Consider the following 19,076-nt stretch of genomic DNA (forward strand, 5'->3'; position numbering starts at 1 on the left):
CTCAACTGCATGCTTGAATGCTGTCATAGAAATGGGAAGAAGCTGGTATGAACGTATCACAGATGTTTCTATCAGCCTTAGGAAAAAGAATAATTAAAATTGTATTCATTTCACAATTTTTTACTGGCATCTACTATACCAGGTCCTCTTACAATAACACCAGCGATATATACAAATATTTATGTTGAGTTTTCCCAGGTGATTCAGTGGTAAAGAGTCCTCCTGCCAAGTAGGAGATGCAGGTTCAATCCCTGGATCAGGAAGATTCCCTGGAGAAGAAAATGGCAACCCACTCCAGTATTCTTGCCTGGGAAATCCCATGGACAGAGGAGCCCAGCAGGCTACAGTCCATGGTGTCTCAAAGAATCGAATACGACTTAGCAACTAAACAACATTATCTTCTTTATATTTATACATTTGAATTTTGTACATTCAAATGGCTTTCATACATTTAAATTTAGTTTTATATACCCTTCTTCAGTTTAATTAGGGCAATCTGGGAATCATAGCATAGCACTAAATATTCAAATCAACATAAATTGGTGTTTACACTCAATTTGAAGCATTATAAATGTTAGTGTTTATATATCGAGACTATATATTGGTTAAAGTTCTTCCAGGAAAGCTGCACATTCCATATTCTTCATGGTTAAAGTACATGCTTTGTGTGTCAGTTAATGTAACTAAATATATGACAGCATATTAATATAGGCTCTGTCTTCAGATTGCACATGTTGTGTGAATTGGAGCATAGCATCAAACCACTCTTTCACCAGTCTCCAGGTGACAGTATTCAAGAAGATTCACTAAATTGGGTAGCGCGACTGGAAATGACCCAGAATTCCTACAGAGCGAAAGAGCCCATTCTGGCTCTCCGGAGAGCTTTATTAAGCCTCAACAAAAGGTTTTACACACATTTTTTTTTTAATGTCAGTTATTGTGTATTTAGTATTATATTTTCATATTATTTGGAGTATTTGTCTTTCCTAATTTGTCTCTGAATCTCTTTTTTTCTATTGTCAATTGCCAAGACTGCAGAATATAGTTGAAATGAACCTAGAACTTAAAAATTACTTTTATGTGCTATATATCATATTTTTTGAATATTAAAAACACTTGAGGGAGGTATAGGTATAAGTCAGTAGTAAAATCTTCATAGCCTTGTAATCGATAACAATGGAGAACTCTAAGAAAATTAAAATTAGTATTTTAACAAATTAATCTTGATTTCTTTGAAAAGATATATTGAGAGGGTTCCATAGTGGGGAGAGATAGTACAATTAAATTATTGAATATACTAAAAAATGCTCTTTTCCCTCTGTTTTGTCACGTTTCTTTAGACCGGATTACAGTGAAATGGTTGGAGAATGCTGGCTACAGAGTGCCAGAGTAGCTCGAAAGGCTGGTCACCACCAGACAGCCTATAACGCTCTCCTTAATGCTGGAGATTCACGACTCGCCGAACTATATGTGGAAAGAGCAAAGTGGCTCTGGTCCAAGGTAATGGCCAAGGAACATCATCATATATATCTTCTGTTGTAGACTGGGTACTTCCTACAAAGTCCTGACAGAGATGATCCCTAGTCTAAATTCAGAACCTTCATTTTTTGTCACCTTTCTGCATCATTTATCTACCATCATTTAGAAGAAACTTCCTTCTGTACTGAAGTTCCAAATATTTTCCCATTCCAAGACTGAAAATGCAGTTCTTTCAGTTTTCATCTTGTCTTTCACTTTTATCTTGAAGGAAATGACCAATTTTTACTTTGATTGAGCGACTGAACTGAACTGAACTGATACGAGTGCATGTAGTAGGTACTTTAAAAATATTTAAGTGAGCATAACCCTGTCCTTACTTACATTCTTGGCAGATAATTAGTTTTGGGTAGACTTGCCAGTGTTGCTGTGAAAATTCACTTTTAATCTAGCCTGTTAGGAAAGGCTTAGCTTTAGAACAAAAGTTCTCAGCAATCCTCAGATTAAAGCTACAGTTATAGGAAGGGGACTTTTTAAATATCTAAACTTGAAAAACTTGTGCCCCAGATTTAAATGGCTCTTCCTTACATCTCTTCATGCTTGCCACCAGTTTAGAATTAATAGAGGCATAGCTTGTTCTGAAATTGACAGTTAGTAACTATAGTTTGTGCCATCTGTAAAGGCCCCAAGTGTTATGGTGACTAAGAAAGGACAGGGGAGGAAGCATTTCCTAGATGGGAAGTGAAAATAATTCAGCCTGCATTAGTCAGTGTTTGGTCATTTTCAGAGCTAGTGATGGTCCATGTGTATATTGTAGTACCTTAAACTCAGTATGCTCAAAATGCAATTCATTATTTAAAATTCAGTGTCTCTTTCCCTTCCTGTATTCCCAATTCTTCTAAGTAGAGCTCTAGCACATCCTCTTTATGACAGAAACCTGGCTCTTCCTCTCCCTCACTTTCTACGTCTAATTGAAGACCAAATGCATCTTAAAAATATATTTCTAATCCTTTCTCTCTTACTTTATCTTTACTATTTTCCTTTGTGCCCTTAGCATTTACAGCCTCTGACAATATTAACAGATTTTTGTTTTGTTTTTCTTGAGGTCTCACCACTTCTTGTTGTTCATTACTACAGTCTATCCTCTTTCTAAAGTGCACACTGAATCATACTGCTCCCCCTTTAAAATCCTTCAAAGTATTCTTTGCAGCTTTTGGGTTAAGTCAGAACTCTAGAAAGTACACAAGGCTCTTTCTCATTGAGTCCAGACTTCCTCTTTGGCTTCGTCACTATCTCACAAACCTTTTAGTCTTCAGCTGAAACCAGACTACTTGCCTTCTCCCAATTAAAATCATTATTCCTTCTACCAAGAAAGTCCTTCACTGAATTCTTTGCCAGGAAAATTACTATTCATTCTTTAAGACCTAATTCAGGTTTTCCTCATTTGATTATCCTGCCTGACTCAGCTCAACTCTGTTTTCTTATATTTTTAGGTAGATTTAGCAGACCTTCTCTTTCTTCCATAATACCCATGTATATTCTTCTGTTAATTGCACTTGGCACTTTGTGTTGTTGTTTTATAGTTTATTTCCTCACTTGACAATGAACTTTTTAAGCTGGAAATTTTGACATATTTATGGTTATCTCTAACCATCTACTTATATCTTTAGTGCCCTATTCTTTGATTGTTAAAAAAAATAAACAATTGAATAAATGGATATAGGAGTTCTACATGATATAAAGCAATAATTTCTTTTTAGGATTTTACTTTCATAGAAGGAAAATGCAAGATGAACATGAAATTGCAAACAGATTTATACATACAATACCTATTGAACTGTAAATTCTAACAATATTATTTACTTTACAGAAAATGAAAATTTGTTCTTAAGTTAAAAATCTTTTGTTGCCTTTTTTCTTTCAGGGTGATGTTCACCAGGCACTAATTGTTCTTCAAAAGGGTGTTGAGTTATGTTTTCCTGAAAATAAAACCCCACCTGAGGGTAAGAACATGTTAATCCATGGTCGAGCTACGCTACTAGTGGGCCGTTTTATGGAAGAAACAGCTAACTTTGAAAGCAATGCAATTATGAAAAAATATAAGGTAAGTGTATGTATAATGCAATTTCTCACTTTTTTGTTGTTTTTGAAAATAGAAAAGTTATTTTAAATTCCATATGGAAGAACATGTAGAAAAATAGCCAGGAAGCTTTTTTGACTTTTTAGTGAGTATGCAATGGCAAGCCACTCCAGTGCTCTTGCCTAGGAAATCCCATGGATGGAGGAGCCTGGTAAGCTGTAGTCCGTGGGGTCGCTAAGGGTCAGACACGACTGAGCGACTTCACTTTCACACATTGGAGAAGGAAATGGCAACCCACTCCAGTGTTCTTGCTTGGAGAATCCCAGAGACGGGGGACCCTGGTGGGCTTCCGTCTATGGGGTCACACAGAGTCGGACACGACTGAAGTGACTTAGCAGCAGCAGCAGCAGTGAGTATGTAAGTATGTAGTTGGAGGAATTATCACAAAATAAATATACTCATGAAACCACCACTCATATCAAGAAGTAGAGTATTAGCACTCCACAACTCACCCTTTCACCCTCCTCCCCAAAGTTAACCATATCCTAGCCTGAAAATTTTTGAACACGATGAATATCTTCCTTACCAGAAAGTAACCCTTACATAGATGGTGTTACAAAAGGGATACTTCTCAGTAACCCATGGGTCAAAGAAAAAACTACAGTAGAAATTTAAAAATACTTTGAACTGAATGATAATAAAAATAAGACATAGCAAAACTTGGATTCAGCTAAAGCCATTCTTAAAGAGAATTTGAAATTTTATTTACATTGTTAGAAGAAAATAAAAGTTCAAAATTAATGAGCTAAGAATCAATTTCAAGAAGTTAGAAAAGGAAAAGAAAAAAAACTCTAAAAACTTAGAATATAAAAGGTAAAAATAAAATAAGACAGATGGCTAGAATTATGAGCTAGACTACATGAGAAAAAGGAGTTCGACGAAAAGTTCTAGATTCTTCAACTAAATACCAATATATGTACATATAACTAAAACTATGTAAAGTCCAGATGGAAACAGCTGCTAAGGAAGGAACAATCATGAGGGAACTATAAGAAAAACAATTTTCAGAAGGCAAGTAGGCCCACTGATATAAATGAACAGTGTCAGTCTTTTGGGACGCAGAGCAGGGTAGAAAATTATTAAATGTGACAACTATAGTTTGGAAGGGCAAACAACTGAGAATAACCAGCATGTGTTTTAAGACTTACTATAAAGGTATAGTGTTCCAAGTGATGTTGTGTTCACATAAGGTTAGAAAACCAGTAGGACAGTAGAGAGAACTCAGAAATGTATTCTTGATGATATTAGAGAATTGTGTGAGAAATACTCTTTTCAATAAATGGTGTTGTGTCATTTGGATATCTTATGGGGAAGAAATCAAACTTTATGTCTTCTTTATAACATTAAAATAAACTTCAAGGAGATTGTAGATCTAAAGGTGAAAGGCAAAATAATAAATTTCCCAAAATAGAATATGAGTATCTTCAAACCTAGATGTAGCTCAGGACATCTTAAACAGACCTAAAGCAACAACCATAAAAAGAAACAATAAATTTGACTAATATAAAATTATTAATTTCTGTTCATGGAAAGGTACCATTAAGAAGGTAAACACAAGAGTGAGGGGAAGTGGGTGGAGGGAGAATAGATGAAGGGGATTAATAGGTATAAGCCTTCAGTTATAATAACTAGGTCATGGAGATATAGAGCATAAGGAATATGGTCAATAATATTGTAATAATTTTGTATGGGGACAGATGGTTACTAGACTTATAGTGATCATTTCATAGTGTATGCAAATGTCAAATCACTGTGTAGTACACCTGAAACTAACATAATATTGTACATTAACTGTATTTCAATTTAAAATAAATATATATTTATTAATAATTATGGATACTTTTATTTATTTTGGTCGTGCTGGGTCTTCATTGCTGTGTGGGCTTTTTGCTAGGTACGGCAAGCAGAGGCTACTCTTTAGTGGCAGCGTGCAGGCTTCTCATTGCGGTGGCTTCTCTTGTTGCAGAGCACAGGCTCAGTAATTGTGACACGTGGGCTCAATAGTTGCAGCTCTTGGGCTGTAGAGCACAGGCTCAGTAATTGTGGCACATGGGCTTAGTTGCTCCACGACATGTGGGATCTTCCGAAATCAGCGATCAAACCAGTATCTCACGGTAGGCTGATTCTTTACCACTGAACCACCAGGAAAGCCCCTAATATAAATATTTTTTAAAGAATGTAAAGACAAGCTGTAGATTACAAGATATTTTCTAATATATAAATGATAAGAGACTCATATCCAGAATATAATAACTCTTAAAAAGCAATAAAAATACAGATAGCTCAATTTTAATACTGAATAGGAAACTTCATGAAAGTAAATATAAAAATGACCCCGCCCCCCAAAAAAAATGTTCACTGAGAAGATAAGAATAGATGTAAATTTAAAAAATATTATGATGAAACTAATAAAATATTGTAAATCAACTATAGTTCAGTTTTAAAAGTATTATAACCTAACACTATATACCTACGAGAATGGTTAAAATTTAAAAGACTGATATTTTAAAATGTTAGAAAGACTATGGAGCATTTAGATGCTCATACAGTGCTGCTGGAAGTATAAATTGTCACAGTCATTTTGGAAAACAGTTTGATGTTTTCTCCTAAAGTTGATAATACTATGACATCCACTTTACCAATGCTCAACATGTCTCCATACAACACATAAAAAAACCCAAAAATGTTTGTACCAACATTATTTGTAGATTTTAAACTGGAAGTAAAAATGTCATTCAGTTATAGAATGGATAAACAAATTATAACATATTCCTTTAATGAAACACTGTATGTATAGTAATTGTTGTTGTTGTTCAGTTACTCAGTTGTGCATTTTGGGAGACCTGGGTTTGATCCCTGGTTCAGGAAGATCCCCTGGAGAAGGGAATGGCAACCCCCTCCAGTATTCTTTCCTGGAAAATTCCTTAGACAGAGGAACCTGGCGGGCTACAGTCCATGGTGTCGCAAGGAGTCGGACACGACTGAGTGACTAATACTTTCACATTTTTCATGACTAGATGGTAGAAGCACACTGGGATCCTTGTCCCTGTGGCCAGTTTTAGTCACATGAATCCAGCATCTCTGTTCCATACATCTAGTCCTGTCATTCTCTCCTCTGTCCACAAGCAGGTTTGTATCTGGAAGGTTTTAGGATTAAACTCAGAGAAAACTTAAGATCTCATTTAAAGGCTCCTGGCCTAAACCATGTTCTTAAGAGCTGCTGCTGCTACTGCTGCTAAGTCACTTCAGTCGTGTCCGACTCTGTGTGACCCCATAGACGGCAGCCAACCAGGCTCCCCCGTCCCTGGGATTCTCCAGGCAAGAACACTGGAGTGGGTTGCCATTTCCTTCTCCAATGTGTGAAAGTGAAAAGTGAAAGTGAAGTCGCTCAGTCGTGTCCGACTAGTAGCGACCCCATGGACTGCAGCCCACCAGGCTCCCCTGTCCATGCGATTTTCTTGGCAAGAGTACTGGAGTGGCTTGCCGTTGCCTTCTCCGGTTCTTAAGAGCAGAGCTTTATAATTTTTTACTCAGCTATTCTATGTATTTTTCATCACATTTTAAATAATATCATTGAAAAATTAATAAACCATACAAATATAAAGGAAAGGGAGAGGAAATGACAAAGGCAACTCAGAAGGAGTAGCCAGAAAAATAGGAGAAAACTTGGAAGGTTGTGGCCTCACAAAAGCAAAAGGAAGAAAGGGATTCAGAGGAGACAACAGCAGGATGCTGAAGAGAGCTCACATGAGGTCAGAATCAGAAAGTATCTGTTTAAGTTGCTGCTTTAGTGGAGTGGTGTCAAACTGAAGGCAAAAAGAAACAGTTTGAGGAATGAATGTGAGATGGAGAATTCTTTCTAGAAGCCTGGTTATGAAGTAGTTAAGAAGAAGGGAGCAATAAACATATGAGAGATCTTAGAGAAAAATAAGATATGTGGTTTTTTTAAATCATATCTGTTTGCTTTTAAAGTCCTGTCCTCTTCAGAGATTTGATATTACTTCTTCTTTCTCTGAGGTTTTTTTTTTAAAACAATAAAAATAAACATACACACACATATATGAAATACTTCAATCCGTCTGAAAATTATTTTGATGTATTATATATAGTGGCAGTGAAGTGGAGTTTTTTTCCCCCTACATAGCTAATTATCATGAAATGTTGGTCAGCAGGCAACCCATCAGAATATCAGCCATCCTGAGAAAAGTTTTGTAAGAAAGTAGCTCTTATTGGCAACCCACTCCGGTGTTCTTGCCTGGAGAATCCCAGGGATGGGAGAGCCTGGTGGGCTTCCGTCTATGGGGTCACACAGAGTCGGACACGACTGAAGTGACTTAGCAACAGCAGCAGCAGCTCTTATTTATACCAAAGTGTCAGTCTGCCTTTGACTTCACCCTAACTAGATGTGGGTCTCATAATTTTGATCCTTAATTATCCATGCTTTGCTTACCAGCATAATGGGGGATTTTCTAAAGTGAGTATTCTGTGTTCTCTTTTACAGGATGTAACCTTCTTTCTGCCAGAGTGGGAGGATGGACATTTCTACCTTGCCAAGTACTATGACAAATTGATGCCCATGGTCACAGATAACAAAATGGAAAAGCAGGGTGATCTCATTCGATATATACTTCTTCACTTCGGAAGGTAAGAGTAAGAACTGCCTGTTTGCTGATTAAACATATCAGGATGGTTCTGTTGATACTGAATTGTTATCACAGATCTTTGCATAAGTAGGATGTTTTCTGCTTTACCACTGATTCAGACTATCACTTTAGATGAGATGTAAGTTTTTTTCTTTATACAATCTTTCCCTTCCCTTTTAATAATAACTACGGGGGAGCCTGGTGGGCTTCTGTCTATGGGGTCACACAGAGTCGGACACGACTGAAGTGACTTAGCAGCAGCAGCAATATATTCATGTGTTTTTAAAGTTCAATAGTACCAAGAACATACAATGAAAATTGTGTCCTTCCCACTCTGGACCCTCATTCTCTGAGTCCCCTTCCCTAGGATTTTAGAATACCCTAAATCTAATGTATTTAATGGTTTTATTTAATTGCCAGTGAAATGTTTCCTTCCAGACCATTCTGCTAAGAAGTAGTATATATAAAAGTGGTTATTACATTGTGCATGCTGAGTCATGTGAGTCATGTTTGACTCTTTGCAACCCTATGGACTGTAGCCTGCCAGGCTCCTCTGTCCATGGGATTCTCCACTAGAATACTGGAGTGGGTAGACATGCCCTCTTCCAGGGGATCTTGCGAACCCAGGAATAGAACCCACATCTCTTAGGTCTCCTGAATCGGCAGGCACATTCTTTACCACTAGCACCACTTGGGAAGCCCGGTTCTGACATTAGACTTGTAGAAAGGGCTTATCTCCTAAACTAGATAACAGGTGCAATGTAACTTAATTTCATACATTAGTGTGTTATAGTCATATAGTATATTATCTCATGCCTATAGTTTATATTGTTACAAATTGTTAATTCCTGAGAAGTAATAATAACATTCAACTCATTCTTCTTATCATACTCATGTACCATTGCTTTACCTTGAAAAGTAACTTAATTCAGATCAATAAATCTATATAAAGTTACCTATTATTTGGTATTTTGACTTCTCAATTCAGTATTTTTAGGAACTAAAGAAATATTTGTTTATTCATTGTCAGTGTTAAGATTGTAAGATATGGCAAAGCCTTTCTTCCCAAAATGGAATTCAGGGGTTTTTTTGTTGTTGCTGTTTGTTTTTTTGTTTGTTTTTTAGCCCTACTGCATGGCTTGTGGGATCTCAGTTCCCCAACCAGGGATTAAACAAGGGCCACAGCAGTGAAAGCCTGGAATCCTAACCACTAAGTCTACCAGGGAACTCTTTGGAATTCAAGTTTTATAAAATCCAAACCTAATTTAATTTATCATTGATTACTAATAGCTTGTTATTGAGGAAGAATTTCTGGCATATTGGCATTTTGAAATGGAAGCATAAGAAGAGCATAGTTATTAAATGCATTTTTCTTTTCTAAAATGAGTAATGCCTTTCATTTGCTCTTTAGTTTTGACATATATCATGTGATTGGTATACAGAATTTAATACATTTCTTCTAAAACAATGAATTATTTAGAGTCCTCGACTGCTTAAAACTATTAGGTAATGTGAGATTTTTAAAAATACAGTTTAAAAAGGTCTAAAAATGTAAGACTATTTTAGAACATATTTTATCCATAGTAGTTAAAATAAAACATTTGTGTGTTTAAAGGTGTAAATAAACTCAGCTACTGATGCTAAAGCTGAAACTGCAATACTTTGGCCACCTCATGTGACGAGTTGACTCACTGGAAAAGACTCTGATGCTGGGAAGGATTGGGGATGGGAGGAGAAGGGGACGACAGAGAATGAGATGGCTGGATGGTATCACCGACTCTGTGAACATGAGTTTGAGTGAACTCCGGGAGTTGGTGATGGACAGGGAGGCCTGGCGTGCTGTGATTCATGGGGTCGCGGAGAGTCGGACACGACTGAGCGACTGAACTGAACTGAACTGATTGATACTTATCCCGAGTGACTGAATTACTGTGTTATTACTAATATCATTAGTGTTTTCCCTCAAGGAGCTACAGTCCAATTGAATAAAGAAACCTTAGCACACAAAATGTTTAACTAATGGTACATAGTAGAATGTGATCAAATATCAAAATAAATGGTATAGATATTAGAAATATCTTCTTGATATTAGCCAGATACCAGAAATGAGCCAAACAAGTCCAGGAGTCATGGATTTGGGGCAAATCTGAAGTAAAAAACTGAAGCCTCTGGCTTCATGATATCAAAAGTAATATAGCTCTTTGCACTGAATTGCTGCAGAAGTTAGTTAGGCCTCATGAAGAAGGTAGGAGGACTTCCCTGGTGGCTTAGAGGGTAAAGCATCTGCCTGCAATGCAGGAGACCCAGGTTCGATCTCTGGGTTGGGAAGATCCCCTGGAGAAGGAAATGGCAACCCACTCCATTACTCTTGCCTGGAAAACCATGGATGGAGGAGCCTGGTAGGCTACAGTCCATGGGGCCGCAAAGAGTTGGACACGACTGAGAGACTTCACTTTAAACTAAAAAGCAGAGACATTACTTTGCCAACAAAGGTCCTTCTAGTTAAAGCTATGGTTTTTCCAGTAGTCATGTATGGATGTGAGAGTTGAACTATAAAGAAAGCTGAGAGCTGCAGAACTGATGCTTTTGAATTGTGGTGTTGGAGAAGACTCTTGAGAATCCCTTGGACTGCAAGGAGATCCATACAGTCCATCCTAAAGGAAATCAGTCCTGAATATTCATTGGAAGGACTGATGCAGAAGCTGAAACTCCAATACTTTGGCCACCTGAGGCAAAGAACTGACTCATCTGAAAAGACCCTGATGCTGGGAAAGATTGAAGGCAGGCAGAGAAGGGGACAATAGAGGATGAGATGGTTGGATGGCATCATCGACTCAATGGACATGAGTTTGAGTTAACTCCGGGAGTTGGTGATGGACCAGGAGGCCTGGCGTGCTGCAGTTCATGGGATTGCAAAGAGTAGGACACGATTGAGCAACTGAATTGAACTGAACTGAAACTCAGGGAAGAGAGGACATTACAGGAATATCACATTTTATTGAGCATCTGCATTTTTTACAAATTGAAGTTTTGTGGCAACCTTCCATCAAGCAAGTCTATCAATGCCATTTTTCCGACATCATTTACTCACTTTGTGTCTCTCATTTTGGTAATTGGTATTCACATTTTGGTAATCCTTGCAATATTTCAAACTTTTTCATTATTATTGTGTTTGTTAATGGTGATCTGTAATCAGTAATCTTTGATGTTGACTATTATCATTGTTTTGGGGCACTGCAGACTATGTCTGTACAGGACAGCAAACTTATTCCATAAATGTGTGTGTTCTGACTGCTCTGCTCACTGGCTGTTCCACCATCTCTTTCCTTCTCTTTGGGCCTCCCGATTGCCTAGATAACAATACTGAAATTAAGCCTGTTAAGAGGCCTTTAGGTGTTCAAGCGAAAGGAATAGTCACATCTCTCACCTTAAATCAGAAACAAGAGATGATTAAGCTTAGTGAGGAAGCCATGTCAAAAGCTGAGATAAGCCAAAAGCTAGACCTCTTGTGCCAAAGAATTAGCTAAGTTTTGTAAATGCAAAGGAAAAGTTCTTGAAGGAAATTAAAACTACTACTCCAGTGAACACATAAATAATAAGGAAGTGAAGCAGCTTTATTGCTGATATGGAGAAGATTTTAGTAGTCTACAGAGATCAAACCAGGCACCATATTACCAAAGCTTAATCTGGAGCAAGGCCTTAATTCTTCGATTCTAGGAAAGCTGAAGGAGGTGAGAAAGCTGCAGAAGAGAAGTTTGAAGTTAGCAGACATTGGTTCACAAAGTTTAGGGAAAGAAACCATTTCCATAACAGAAAAGTGAAAAGTGAAGCAACAAGTGCTGATATGGAAGCTGCACCAAGTTATCCAGAAGATCTAGCTAAGATCATTAATGAAGGTGGCTACACTAAATAACAGAATTTTGACGAAACAGCCTTATATTGGAAGAAGTTGCCATCTGGAACTTTAATCGCTAGAGAGAAGTTAATGCCTGGCTTCAAAGGACAGGCTGACTCTCTTATTAGTGGCTAATGCAGCTGATGACTTTTACTTTGAAGCCAATGCTCACTTACTACTATGAAAATCCTAGGGCCCTAAGATTTATGCTAAGTCTGTTCTGCCTATGCTCTATATATGGAGCTCAAAGTCTGGATGTTACCACATTTACAACTTGTTTTACTACCTATTTTAACCCCACAGTCAAGTCTTACTACTCAAAAACAGAGTCCTTTCAAAATGTGAGTGCTCATTGACAATGCACCTTGTCACCCAAGAGCTCTAATAGAGATGTATCGTGAGACTGATGTTGTTTTCATGCCTGCTACTACAACATCCTTTTTTCAGGCCATGAATCAAGGCATAATCTCAGCTTTCAAGTTTTATTGTTTAAGAAATACATTTTGTCATTGGGGTGATGTCAGCAATATGGCACAGTGAAAAGCTACCTTTGCCTCCATCTACAATGAGTAAAATGTTCACAGTACACCAGAGATACTTCTGCTGAACACATCAAGATACTGGAGAATCGACATATCAGTACATTTAAAGGTGGGTGGACTAGAACACAGAGAGGAGATGAAAGTAAGGGAACAGCAGAGGTGGTACCTGCAAACCCAGCTCTCCAACCACAGCAACTGAGTCTGCATCTGCAGCCCCAGAGAACCTTAAAGAAGCAGGGAAGGAGGTACACATTCCAGCCTCCTGGCCTCATAAGTTTCTGTGGCCAGAGTAACTGGGAAGCAGTTGCAGTGAGGCCTGAGATCCTGTCCCTCCAGCTGCTGAGGCACCTATGACTCCAGGTCCACTGTGGCAGAGCCCACTCACACTACAACAACAGATACAACAGAGGTGTCCACACAACTTTGGCTCCCCTCCCAACTTTCTTCATTACCCTCCCCCTGTGGAGTGGAGCCTGCAGTTCATGGGATTCCAGGCAAGATGGCAGAACCTATCATCCAAGTGCCCAGGCAGCAACACCAGTGACAGTGGCCGGAGGAAGGTACCAATGGCTACAGAGGCACAAGAAGCAAGAACTGGGGCAAGGAGTCATACCTCTAACTGAGGAGCTGGAAGGCAGAAAGGGCAAAATCAGAAAGAACCAAGGGCACTGCAGACAAAAGAAACCAAAAACCTATGCTATGGTGCCACTTGCTGGAAAACAAATGAAAGGCCTGTAATCTCTAGCCTGGCCCTGCTTCTAATATGATGGCAGAGAACAACTCATCTAGCACCATGAAAAACAACAGTAACAGTGTACCACAAAAAGGAACCGATCATTTTCCAGAAACCGAACTTAAAGTCATAGAACAGTGCAATCTGATAGAGAGTTCAGTACAGCTGTGATGAAGAAACTCAGTGAGTAAAACTTAGGAAGGCAGTTAGTTCAGTGGGTCAGGAGTAAAAATTAATGAACTTTGTACTTACCTAAGAGACTGAAACTCTATAAAAGAACCACACAAATTCTGGAGTTCAATGCAATGAACAAGATAAAGAGTGCATTTAAAAGCACTGGAAATATTGTAGGCAAATTAGAGAAATATCCAGCTTGAAGATAGAAATCTAGAAATGGTACAAATTGGATAGGAAATATTTTAAAAATGAGGAAATTCTATAAGAGCTATCCACCTCTTTTAGGAAGAGCAACATTAGGGTAGTGAATATCCTAGAAAAGAAGACAGAGAGAAGGGAGTAAAGAGTTTATTTAAATACATAATAGCTGAGAACTTCCCAAACCCAGAGAAGAAATTGAATATACAAGTCCATAAAGCCAAGAGAACACCTAATTACCTTTTTCTAGACAGATTATACTAATATCGTCAAAAGTCAGTGACAAAGAATTTTAAAGGCAGCTAAGGAAAAAAGGGATGGTAACCCACAAAACTACCTCTTTGGGTATCAGATTTCTCAGCAGAAACTCTAGAGACCAGGAGGAAGTAGAGTAACAGTCCCAAAATAGTGAAAGATAAAAACTGTCTCTCAGGAATACTCTGTCCAGCAAAGTTATCTTTCAGGTATGAAGGAAACATAGACTTTCCCATACAAATGAAAGCTGAGAGAGTTCATGAGTATTAGACCTGCCTCATAAGAAAAGTTGAAAGGATCTTTTCTAAAGAAACAGAACAGCAAAAATGTACACAAAACTTTCAGTAAGGTGATAAATACAATCAAAAATTACAAAGCTTTATCACAATAGGGTTTTTTTCTCTTTTTTTAAAATTTATTTTAATTGGAAGCTAATTAACAATATTATGGTGGTTTTTGCCATACATTCACATGAAACAGCCATGGGTGTACATGTGTTCCCCATCCTCAACCTCCCTCCCACCTCCCTCCCCATTCCATCCCTCAGGATCATCCCAGTGCACCAACCCTGAGCACCCTGTGTCATGCATCGAACCTGGACTGGCGATCTGTTTCACATATGATAATTTACATGTTTCAACGCTATTCTCTCAAGTCATCCCACCCTCGCCTTCTCCCAGAGTCCAAAAGTCTGTTCTTTATATCTGTGTCTCTTACACTGTCTTGCATATAGGGTCATCGTTACCGTCTTTCTAAATTCCATATATATGCGTTAACATACTGTATTGGTGTTTTTCTTTCTGACTTACTTCGCTCTGTATAATAGGCTCCAGTTTCATCCACCTCATTATAACTGATTCAGATGCATTCTTTTTAATAGCTGAGTAATATTCCATTGTGTACATGTACCACAGTTTTCTTATCCATTCATCTGCCGATGGACATCTAGGTTGTTTCCATGTCCTGGCTATTGTAAACACTGCTGCGATGAACACTGGGGTACACGTGTCTCTTTCAGTTCTGGTTTTCTCAGTGTGTATGCCCAGCAGTGGGATTGCTGGGTCGTATGGCAGTTCTATTTCCAGTTTTTTGAGGAATCTCCACACTGTTCTCCACAGTGGCTGTACTAGTTTGCATTCCCACCAACAGTGTAAGAGGGTTCCCTTTTCTCCACACCCTCTCCAGCATTTATTGCTTGTAGACTTTTGGATAGCAGCCATTCTGACTGGCGTGAAATGGTACCTCATTGTGGTTTTCATTTGCATTTCTCTGATAATGAGTGATGTTGAACATCTTTTCATGTGTTTGTTAGCCATCTGTATGTCTTCTTTGGAGAAATGTCTGTTTAGTTCTTTGGCCCATTTTTTGATTGGGTCACTTATTTTTCTGGAATTGAGCTGCATGAGCTCCTTGTATATTTTTGAGATTAATTCTTTGTCAGTTGCTTCATTTGCTATTATTTTCTCCCATTCTGAAGGCTGTCTTTTCACCTTGCTTATAGTTTCCTTAGTTGTACAAAAGCTTTTGATTTTAATTAGGTCCCATTTGTTTATTTTATTTCCGTTACTGTGGGAGGTGGGTCATAGAGGATCCTGCTATGATTTATGTCAGAGAGTGTTTTGCCTATGTTTTCCTCTAGGAGTTTTATAGTTTCTGGTCTTATATTTAGATCTTTAATCCATTTTGAATTTATTTTTGTGTATGGTGTTAGAAAGTGTTCTAGTTTCATTCTTTTACAAGTGGTTAACCAGTTTTCCTAGCACCACTTGTTAAAGAGATTGTCTTTTCTCCATTGTATATTCTTGCCTCCTTTGTCAAAGATAAGGAGTCTGTAGGTGCATGGATTTATCTCTGGGCTTTCTGTTTTGTTCCATTAATCTATATTTCTGTCTTTGTGCCAGTACCATACTGTCTTGATGACTGTGGCTTTGCAGTAGAACCTGAAGCCGGCAGGTTGATTCCCCCAGTTCCATTCTTCTTTCTCAAGATTGCTTTGGCTATTTGAGGTTTTTTGTATTTCCATACAAATTGTGAAATTATTTGTTCTAGCTCTGTGAAAAATACCATTGGTAGCTTGATAGGGATTGCACTGAATCAATAGATTGCTTTGGATAGTATACTCATTTTCACTATATTGATTCTTCCGATCAATGAACATGGTATATTTCTCCATCTATTTCACAATAGGTTTTTAAACACTCACTCTGTTATAGCATAGCAGTTAAAGGGGGAAAACAGTTGAAAAAACATCTATAGTTACTTCAATTCAGTGACAAATTCACAACATAAAAAGGGATAATTTGAAACAACAAAAAATACAAAAGGGAAAGAGGAAAAGGACAGATCCTACGTAGTTAAATGAAGATAAGATCCTATCAGCAGAAAAAGTACTATTTTATCTATGAGAGGTTTCATACAGATTCCATGAGAACCACAAAACATAAATCTAGAGTACAAGCATGAAACATAAAAAAGGAGGAAACTGTGAAAGATAGCAACCTCTAAACCAAAATGGCAGACATCACATAAGTGGAAAAAAACAATGGAGATGTAGAACAACCAGAAAACAAAAGCTAAAATGACAGTACTAAGTCTTCATCTATCACCAAAAATGTAAATGTATTGAATTCACCAACCAAAAGCCACAAAGTGGTTGGATGGATTAAAAAAACAAGACCCAATGATATGCTGCCTCTAGATCAGCTCTGAAGACAAACATAAGCTCAAATTGAAGAAATGGAAGATGATCGTACAGGCAAATGGAAATTGACAGCAGTGCAATAATAACAGGAGGTTTTAACATATCACTTGCATCAATGAATAAATCATCTAGAGAGAAATTCAACAAGGAAACAGCAGAAGCAGATGGATTTGATAGATCTGTACAGAACATCCAAATGCAGCAGAACACATATTCTTCTCAAGTGCACATGGAACTTTCTCAAGGACAGGCCATATCTTGAGCCACAGGACAAATCTCAGTAAATTTAAGAAGATTAAAATCATATCAAGCATCTATCCCAATGATATGGTCAGTTCAGTTCAGTTCAGTCGCTCAGTCGTGTCCAACTCTTTGTGACCCCATGAATCACAGCACGCCAGGCCTCCCTGTCCATCACCAAATCCCGGAGTTCACTCAAACTCATGTCCATCAAGTCGGTGATGCCATCCAGCCATCTCATTCTCTGTCGTCCCCTTCTCCTCCTGCCCCCAATCCTTCCCAGCATCAGACTCTTTTCCAGTGAGTCAGCTCGTCGCATGAGGTGGCCAAAGTATTGGAGTTTCAGCTTTAGCAGCAGTCCTTCCAATGAACACCCAGGATTGATCTCCTCTAGAATGGACTGGTTGGATCTCCTTGCAGTCCAAGGGACTCTCAAGAGTCTTCTCCAGCACCACAGTTCAAAAGCATCAATTCTTCAGCGCTCAGCTTTCTTCACAGTCCAACTCTCACATCCATACATGACCACGGGAAAAACCATAGCCTTGACTGGAGGGACCTTTGTTGGTAAAGTAATGTCTCTGCTTTTTAATATGCTATCTAGGTTGGTCATAACTTTCCTTCCAAGGAGTAAGCGTCTTTTAATTTCATGGCTGCAATCAGCATCTGCAGTGATTTTGGAGCCAAAAAAAATAAAGTCTGACACTGTTCCCACTGTTTCCCCATCTATTTCCCATAAAGTGATGGGACCAGATGCCATGATCTTAGTTTTCTGAACGTTGAGCTTCAAGCCAACCTTTTCACTCTCCTCTTTCACTTTCATCAAGAGGCTTTTTAGTTCCTCTTCACTTTCTGCCATCAGGGTGGTGGCATCTGCATATCTGAGGTTATTGATATTTCTCCCGGCAATCTTGAATCCAGCTTGAGCTTCTTCCAGCCCAGCGTTCCTCATGATGTACTCTGCATAGAAGTTAAATAAGCAGGATGACAATATACAACCTTGACGTACTCCTTTTCCTATTTGGAACCAGTCTGTTGTTCCGTGTCTAGTTCTAAGGGACTAGATCTGATAGATAGAGTGCCTGATGAACTATGGATGGAGGTTTGTGATATTGTACAGGAGGCAGGGACCAAGACCATCCCCATGGAAAAGAAATGCAAAAAAGCAAAATGGCTGCCTGAGGAGGCCTTACAAATAGCTGTGAAAAGAAGAGAAGTGAAAAGCAAAGGAGAAAAGGAAAGATATAAGCATCTGAATGCAGAGTTTCAAAGAATAGCAAGGAGAGATAAGAAAGCCTTCCTCAGTGATCAACGCAAAGAAATAGAGGAAAACAATAGAATGGGAAACACTAGAGATCTCTTCAAGAAAATCAGAGATACCAAGGGAACATTTCATGCAAAGATGGGCTCGATAAAGGACAGAAATGGTATGGACCTAACAGAAGCAGAAGATATTAAGAAGAGGTGGCAAGAATACACAGAAGAACTGTACAAAAAAGATCTTCACGACCAAGATAATCACGATGGCGTGATCACTCACCTGGAGCCAGACATCTTGGAATGTGAAGTCAAGTGGGCCTTAGAGAGCATCACTATGAACAAAGCTAGTGGAGGTGATGGAATTCCAATTGAGCTATTTCAAATCCTGAAAGAGGATGCTGTGAAAGTGCTACACTCAACATGCCAGCAAATTTGGAAAACTCAGCAGTGGCCGCAGGACTGGAAAAGGTCAGTCTTCATTCCAATCCCAAAGAAAGGCAATGCCAAAGAATGCTCAAACTACCTCACAATTGCACTCATCTCACACGCTAGTAAAGTCATGCTCAAAATTCTCCAAACCAGGCTTCAGCAATATGTGAACTGTGAACTTCCTTCCAGATGTTCAAGCAGGTTTTAGAAAAGGCAAAGGAACCAGAGATCAAATTGCCAACATCTGCTGGATCATGGAGAAAGCAAGAGAGTTCCAGAAAAACATCTATTTCTGCTTCATTGACTATGCCAAAGCCTTTGACTGTGTGGATCACAATAAACTGTGGAACATTCTTCAAGAGATGGAAATACCAGACCACTTGTCCTGCC

At 38.4% G+C, this 19,076-nt stretch overlaps 1 protein-coding gene across 2 annotated transcripts in view; it reads left to right on the top strand.

Annotated features, from left to right (window-relative positions):
• ATR (ATR checkpoint kinase) overlaps positions 1-19,076 on the top strand; it is a 116,322-nt gene that overhangs the window by 78,712 nt on the left and 18,534 nt on the right. For both annotated transcript variants that reach the window (XR_016038305.1, XM_055412376.2), the window contains exons 33-36: positions 725-904; positions 1,341-1,500; positions 3,401-3,580; positions 8,118-8,260. Coding sequence is in view for 1 of the 2 variants with exons in the window: in XM_055412376.2 (XP_055268351.2) it covers positions 725-904; positions 1,341-1,500; positions 3,401-3,580; positions 8,118-8,260 (663 nt within the window). In the remaining variant the exon portion in view is untranslated. The remainder of the gene's footprint in view (positions 1-724; positions 905-1,340; positions 1,501-3,400; positions 3,581-8,117; positions 8,261-19,076) is intronic.

This window comes from Moschus berezovskii, chromosome 1 (assembly GCF_049115385.1).
Source record: "Moschus berezovskii isolate FMDL1 chromosome 1, NW_MosBer_1.0, whole genome shotgun sequence".
Classification (NCBI taxonomy): domain Eukaryota; kingdom Metazoa; phylum Chordata; class Mammalia; order Artiodactyla; family Moschidae; genus Moschus; species Moschus berezovskii.